Source organism: Erythrolamprus reginae, chromosome 1, assembly GCF_031021105.1.
Source record: "Erythrolamprus reginae isolate rEryReg1 chromosome 1, rEryReg1.hap1, whole genome shotgun sequence".
Classification (NCBI taxonomy): domain Eukaryota; kingdom Metazoa; phylum Chordata; class Lepidosauria; order Squamata; family Dipsadidae; genus Erythrolamprus; species Erythrolamprus reginae.
This window is the reverse complement of record NC_091950.1, coordinates 369,730,763-369,738,501: the sequence shown is the minus strand read 5'-3', so window position 1 is coordinate 369,738,501 and position 7,739 is coordinate 369,730,763. Positions and strand designations below refer to the sequence as shown.

Here is a 7,739-nt window from a genome sequence, read left to right as displayed (position 1 = left end):
TCCCCTTCCAACACTTGCCGCGCTTTAGTGGCCGCCCGCTGGGGACGGCTCGCCCTTCGGCTAGCGTAGCTTTCCGAGGCTGACCTTTCACTCGCCTCAGAGACGGCTCGGAGGACATTTCGTTGCGCAGCCGTTTAAGCCGCGGGAGTTACTTGAAAGGCGCCCTCTCCTCTCTCTCGATTGGGTAGCGCCTGCTTGGCCGAAGGGAGATCCCAAGCCGGGAGAGGACCGGGGCGAGGCGGGAAGGAAGCCGGGCACCTAAATGTTCGCGGTAGGAGAGGCGAAGGTGCCAAGCCCAGATCCAAGAGAAACCCTGGATTTCGAGGGACTGGCCCTTTAGTCTCCAAAACGAACGGTCTAAACGGACGGGGTGGGGGTGGTTTCCCCTTACTGATAGCAGCAGCCCGCCCATCCGCCATTTAGTAAAAAAAGCAGGACTTTCGTGCTATGAGGCTCTGCACTGATCAGCCCGATCGAGGGTAGAAAGGAGGTGGTGGTAAAGGAGAGTAAGCCGTTATATTCCTTCCGGCTAGTCGAACTATGTTTAGTTTCTATATAAATATATACACTGCTCAAAAAAATTAAAAGGGAACACTGAAACAATACAATATCCAAGTAAATCAAACTTCGGTGAAATCAAACTACAGTACTTAGGAAGCAACACTGACAATCAATTTCACCTGCTGTTGTGCAGGTTCAACTTTGTACAGAACAAAGTATTCAGTGAGAATATTTCATTCATTCAGATCTGGGATGTGTTTTTTGAGTGTTCCCTTTATTTTTTTGAGCAGCATATATTCGTTTATGATATAATCTAACTATACAACGAGGTGAGAATTGAAAAGATGGATGTTGCTTTTCCTGCAAGAAGGGGCGCTTTGCTTTCACTGACGTTAAAAGAATCACGACGACGCAGGGGTGGGGGTGTATGAACAACAGCTCCTATAAGGCACGGCAGGATAGACTGATCCAGGAGTTCGCCGTTCTTAGCGGGTTTGCGCTTGGGGGAAAAAAACAAACTGCAAGAAATTAAGTCTTTTAACTCAGTGCAAATCTTCCCCAGCGCTGCTCCTCCCGTTTCAAAGCTACCATTTTTTATCCCTTTGTCTGATAAACAAGCACTGGTTCCCACTGGCAGCCGGCGCGCATTCACGACTGGGTCAGAGACCCGAGAAATGAACTCGGGGAGAGGGAAGACCATCCTCCCCGCTTCAGTCCTTCTCCCTTGACCGACGCCCGAGTCTTGAAGGGGCGGGGCTTGACGGCAGCGAGCGGCGCCCGAACGTGGCTACGCAGCTGCGTGGTGTCACCCCACCCCGCCTTCCTGATCTTTGCCAGGCTCAGCGGCGGCGGCTTTGTCGGGTTGAGCGCAGAGCTTGAGGCTGTGTGTCAAAGGAGAGAGAGAGAGCTGGCTTGGCCAATCGCATCACAAGACCTTGAGTGGCTGCCAAGCCTGCCAAGTAAACGGTTGTGGGGCGGTTGCAGGGAGAGAGAAGGGGGGGGGGGTGTCCCCTTTTCAGAAAGGAGGGCGAGTCGAGCGGAGAGGAAGGGAGTGCTCTCTTCGCCCATCTAAACCTTAACACCGCTCGCGGGCGGCAATGGAAGTCCTGCCCCGCCGGTTGGCCCGAAATGATTCGTTTCCAAAACCCGTCGCGTGGCACAAAGCTAGGAGGAGGAGTTGAGGGGGCGTCCCATTTGAGTCGCAGGAACCTTGAAATTTGCCTCGTTTCCCCTGCGACCTTCTCCCAAGCCTCCCAGCATGGTGTGTGTGTGTGAGTGAAAGGGGCTGCAAATCCCCGCGCTGTCCTGGTGTTTACTTGAAAACTTTAGAGCTGTGCAAGGAGAGGCGAACTTCGGGCCAGCGAGAGAAAAGTGTTTGAATTATGCTGGGTTCCTTTGTACGTCAACCGTCCATCTTCCCCACATTAAATGACGTAAAAGACAATTGTGTTACAAGTACTTGGGTGCAGTTACCGAACTAGATTGCTATTCATAGATCTATTTCTTTCTTAACTTAGGAGCTAAAATGACTTAATTCGTAGAAATATCCCTCAGGATTGTACCTCAGTTCAGTCAAGTCGTGCCCCGTAGCTTTTCTTTTTCCACCGACTTTCTGCCCTGTCTAGCTTAACAGGTGCAACAGCCACGCTAGGCTTGTACGCCCGCGTTTGTACTTTGCCAGTGGTTAACCTCAGGGGAGTTTCCTGCGCACATGGCGTTATTACCGTTCTTGTGGGAACCAGGCGCCAATTATATCAAGCCTTTTTGTATACTGAGATGCACTGTGCAAAAAGTAAGTTGGCTTCACATGAAGTTTACCCCTAAAAGCACCGTCTCCTGCCGAGAAGGAGCTACCCGCTGTATGTTGACAGCATGCATGAGGACCCGGATTGTGGGGGCAATATGATGGCTCTATTAAAAAGTGCTATTGCTACCATGTAAGCCGCCCTGAGTCTAAAGAGAAGGGCGGCATAAAAAAAAAATCGAATTAAATAAATAAATAAATTTGCAGCCCGTAGAGAATAGTGCTTTCTCTATGCGAGTCAACAAGCTTTCAGCGCGTGCCTAGTACAGCAAGGACTGAAGGGGGGGAAGCCGCTCTGCTCAGCCTTAGTGCGCGGTAACCGTACAGGCCTCTCCTCTCCCCCCCCCTCACGGAGGTACTTCAAGAAAATTGGCGGCGCCCAATGAGAGCGCGTAGACTATAAGGGGCGGGGCCAAACTGGGAGGGAGGGGAATCGCTGGGTGGTGTTGCTGGGAGACCCCGGCTGGGTCAGTGTTCCGTCCCTCCCCGCTGCTATCCCGGCATTTATATATATATGGGGCGTGTGCAGCTGCTGCGAAGTTCCAGCAGTCTGGATAGCTGTGGCTTTGGGTTGAGTCTGTCTGGGAAGCTGATGAGATTAATTCCGATCTCGAGCGGTTAGCCCTTTCCTATTCAGTCGTGGCGCATCCAAAGCTTCCGAGGAAAGTGGGATCTTTCGGTCCTTCCTGCATTTCCGACCATTACAGGATCTAGAAAATGTCTACAACACTTTTATCTGCCTTCTACGACATCGACTTTTTCTGTAAGGTAAGAAATGAGCTCGTGGGTGTTGCTGGTGCGTGTGTGTTTCAAGGAGGCGGTCGGAATAGTTCTTATAAAAAGTTTTTGCTAAGAATTTTCTCAGGTTTGAATTCGGGGACTCTGCGTTTTAGTGATCTTGTTAAGAGACAAGCTGCAGGATCCGTTGGGCGTTTTTGCAAGATATTTCGAGGGAAGGTAAAACTTTTGACGGGCGCCAAGCAACTTTTTTGCTTGCTTAAAGCGTGCGCATGTAGTGGGTGTGTTTTAAAATAAAACGACAGATAACAGCGAGCCTCATACTTGGTACAGCAGGCTCCAGCTGTATTGAATCGGAACTTTTAAAAGTGCATTGATTCGAGTGGGTGGGTGGGGCTACCTAACCCACCCCTCGAAAAGTTTTAAATTGTTTGCAGTGGGGAAAGGGTGTCTTGACAACTAGACTCCTGGATCAGCGGCTGAAGCTAGTGGGGAAAGGGTCCTGGTGGCTCGAGCGCTCATTAGGGCGTAGTTAAAAATTGCTAAGTCCTCTTTGCAAGATTTGGGACTCACGATGCACGTTTTTCCGTTCTAATTTTCCGCCTCTCTTTTCCCCCCCCTCCGGTTCCCAGACCGAAAAATCCTTGAGCAACATGCTGGACAAGAAGGCAGTGGGGAGCCCTGTGGGCACCTCTCCCAGCACCAATTTCACGCCGGGCTTTCTGCGAAGGCACTCGACCAGCAACCTCCAGGCTCTGGCTAACGGCAACATCAAGTTTCCTAGTGCCTCGCTGTCCGCGCCCTCCAACTTCGGCAGCCTTAAGGAGCCTGGCACCGGGGCAGGCGGCTGCAGCAGCTCCACCACCGCCGCCACCACCGCCTTGCTGAACAAGGAGAACAAGTTTCGAGACCGGTCTCTCAGCGAGAATGGCGAGCGAAGCCAACACCTCATGCAACAGCTGCACCAGCAGCAAGTGGTGGTTGTGGCAGCGACTTCGGCGGGAAAGGGCGGCGGCGGCGGCAATGGGGGAGGAGGCGGAGGAAACGGCGGAGGGGGGGCGCCGATCAACTCAACGCGTTACAAGACGGAGCTCTGCCGGCCGTTCGAAGAGAGCGGCTCCTGCAAGTACGGCGAGAAGTGCCAGTTCGCCCACGGCTTCCACGAGCTCCGCAGCCTGACCCGCCACCCCAAGTACAAAACGGAGCTGTGCCGCACTTTTCACACCATCGGCTTTTGCCCCTACGGGCCTCGCTGCCATTTCATCCACAACGCGGACGAGCGTCGCCCAGCGCCCCCTAACGGCAGCGCTAACTCGCCGGCGGCCCAGCAGCAACCGCCCCCACCGCCTCCTCCCCCGCTCCAGCCCAACCCTCCGCCTCACAACGGCCACCCCTCGCATCACCACCACCACCCGCCTTCCCTCCACCCGCCGCACGCGGGCAGCACCGGCGACCTCCGCGCCTTCGCCCCTTCCGCCCGAGACCACCCGTTGGGGCCTGGCGGCACCAGCGGCACCAACGGCACCAGCTTCGGCATCCCGCACTCACGAGGAGGGGGAGGAGAGAGGCCCAAACTCCACCACAGCCTCAGTTTCTCCGGTTTCTCCGCCCACCAGCACCATCACCACAGCGGCGCTGTGGCGCAGGGCGGGTTGGAAGTGGCGGCCCTGCTGTTGGAAAGCCCCGGCGGGTCCCGCACCCCGCCACCGTCGGGCGGCTCCTACTGTGACGACTTGGTCGCCTCCTGCGCCAACAACGCCTTCGCCTTCTCGGCCGGTCAGGAGCTCGGCAGCCTCATCGCTCCCCTCACCCTCCACCCACCGCCTTCCGCGCCTCAGCAGGGCTGCTTCGCCAACGCGGCGACTTTCTATCGCTGCCACCAGCAACAGCAGCAGCAGAGTGCTACAGGAGGAGGAGGAGGTGGTGGAGGAGGAGGGAGCTGCTGCCCGCCGCCCGGCCCTCCCGCCTCTCCGCCTTTCAGCTTCCAGCCTTTGCGCCGCCTCTCGGAGTCGCCCGTCTTCGACGCCCCGCCAAGCCCTCCGGATTCTCTCTCCGACCGAGAGAGTTACCTGAGTGGCTCCCTCAGTTCTGGCAGCCTCAGCGGATCCGAGTCCCCCGGCCTGGACTCGGGTCGACGCTTGCCGATTTTCAGTCGCCTCTCGATCTCCGACGACTAAACGAGGTTAAGAGAGGAGAGGCCCCGCTTGGAAGCCCCTGTTTTTTATGGGGTCTTGTTCCCCTGGGCAACTCGCTGCCCTTTCTCTCCCATCTTACTCTCCCATCCTCTTCATCAGGAGTGGAAACTAGCCAAGTTCGCACAGACTATTTTTGTTGCTCATTTCTTTTTCTTTTCCAGTGTGTGCTTTCCTTTTTTTGTGTGTGTGCCTGTTTAAAAAAAATCCTTTGATTGCTGAGCAAATTCAGAAAGGAGAAAGCAAAAACTTTTTTTCTTTTTATCAAGATGAACAAAAAATCAGTTTGCAGAAGAGCAAATGATATCATCGAGAACAATTTTTTTTTAAAATTTAAAGACTTTGGAAGGATGGGATTTCCTTTCCCCCCCTCCCCTGCACCCCTCCCAGACTAGTTTAATGTGCATCACCAGCAACAGCCATTCCATTTTCAAGTGTTTGTGGGGAGGATACAAAGGGTAAAGAGTATTTAGCAAACAAATCTACTCAATCATACTCTCTGAGGAATCAGCAATCAATCTGGAGGCCCATGAACACTGCATTCCAGGTCCTTTCAGATATACAAGAAAAAAGAATAAAAGGAGGGTGGAATTTGTTGCCTTTCAATCAGATTTAAAGTAAATGTACTAAACGTATAAGCTTTTGAAAGAAAAATCCCAACATCCTGCCAAGAATATGCCTTGATAACACTCTAGTTTTTTATGCATCTATATATATATTATAACATGCTAAAACTTCCATTCCAAAGTTTAATATTGGTTCCATTGCCACCACTTAGTGGATGTTTGGCTTAGAACAATTTTTGTTGCTTTATTTGGAAGCATTCAACTGAGGTTAGTTTGTAATTGTTGATGAATAACTGCTGATTTTTTAATTTTTTTAGCTGAGTTGTTTGCGCAAGTCACTGCACAACTCAATATGAACCTATTTAACTTATTTATTATCTTGTGAAAAGTATACATTGGTAATTTGTTCATACTGTATTTATCGGGTATGATGAAAAGCAATAGATATATATTCTTTTATTATGTTTAAATTATGATTGCCATTATTAATCGGCAAAATGTGGAGTGTGTTCTTTTCACAGTAATATATGCCTTTTTGTAACTTCACTTGGTTATTTTATTGTAAATGAGTAAAATTCTTAATTTAAGAGATTGTATGTAATATTTATTTCATTAATTTCTTTCCTTGTTTACGTAAATTGAAAAATTGCATTGGCTTTTTTTTAATAGAAATCTGACTCAATGCTGTGGAAGTAGTTTGAGAAATTTCAGTGGTTTTTTAAGAATGTACAATGGTTGTAACCCGTCCAAGCTTAAACTTACTTCACAATCAATCCAAATTTAAAGTGGCAAACCTACTTCTTAAAATTAACCAAAATGTATTTCTGTTGCCTAACTTCACCAATCACACTGTGATAGTTTCAGAGTATGTAGCAATAAAGGGTGGGGTGGGGGTGGGGTCCCAGTATTATGTTTAACAGTGCCTTTTGTAAGGGTCCATGCTTGCCTTAAAAATCTTCCTCAACCAAACGAGTATTTTTTTCTTAATGCTTGAGAATTTGAATGTAGGGCTGGGTTTTTAACTACAAGAAATTGTACCACTCATTTTTATTATGGAGGCCACCTTTTGGATCTGAACCTCTTTTTGTGTACAAGAGTATATCTTTATTAAGATTCCAACACATGTAACTTTTTGTTGTGTAGGAAATCAGGAGTTATCCAAATCTTTTCTCTGGGTGATAAATGAATGAGCAGTATCTTTAAAAATGTACATAGGTACAGGTTCAGCACTATGTACTCTTTGGACTACTTTAACAGAAGTATGTTTTGAATGTAACTAGAAGATAAGTCAACTTGAGTTGTAATATATTTTGGAGAGTCAGTTCACTACAAATTCGAAGTGTGAGACTGTAAACTTTGTACTGTAAATGTTTTGTAGTTCTCCCAATAAAACTTTTGAGGAAAAAAATTCCCAAGCTATTAAAGCCATGTCTACAAGGTGGTGCTTTTTTATTATTTTTCCCCTGCCAATATGGTATCTAGCTACAGATTAATCTAATTTTGAACTGCAGAATTGCTCCATTTCAACTGGAAGCCTGCCAAAGGCAATAAGCTGTTCCAGAAGGTTCCAAAGTACTGCTGCAAAAAGACACACACTGCTATACACACACACCACTGGGAGAGGGAATGGGGAAGGGAGAAAAGATAGCATTTCTTTGTAGATACAATCATTCCCCCAGAGATTTGTCATGTTTACAGATTAGCAGGAAATAGTAAAGAAGGGTAATATAAAAACAGAAATGGTTCTAGCTTTTTTTAAAACAATGGACTGCAACATCTGTTGCATCAGAGGGTTCTTGCTACATATCTTCAATGTTTTTCAAACTTGGCAGTTTTTTTAGATGTGGGGACTTTCATCTCCCAGAATTCTCCTGCCAGTATATAGGAATTGAAGTACATATATTTGTTGTCAAATTTCAAAATTTGGTTGATTTACCT

At 48.8% G+C, this 7,739-nt stretch overlaps 1 protein-coding gene across 1 annotated transcript; it reads left to right on the top strand.

Moving 5' to 3' along the window:
* Window positions 1–2,939: 2,939 nt before the first annotated feature.
* On the top strand, window positions 2,940–7,225 carry ZFP36L2 (ZFP36 ring finger protein like 2). Its single transcript, XM_070734530.1, has 2 exons — window positions 2,940–3,073; window positions 3,676–7,225. Exons 1-2 carry the CDS (start codon window positions 3,023–3,025, stop codon window positions 5,218–5,220), a joined length of 1,596 nt encoding a protein of 531 aa, XP_070590631.1. The 5' UTR covers window positions 2,940–3,022; the 3' UTR covers window positions 5,221–7,225.
* Window positions 7,226–7,739: the final 514 nt, after the last annotated feature.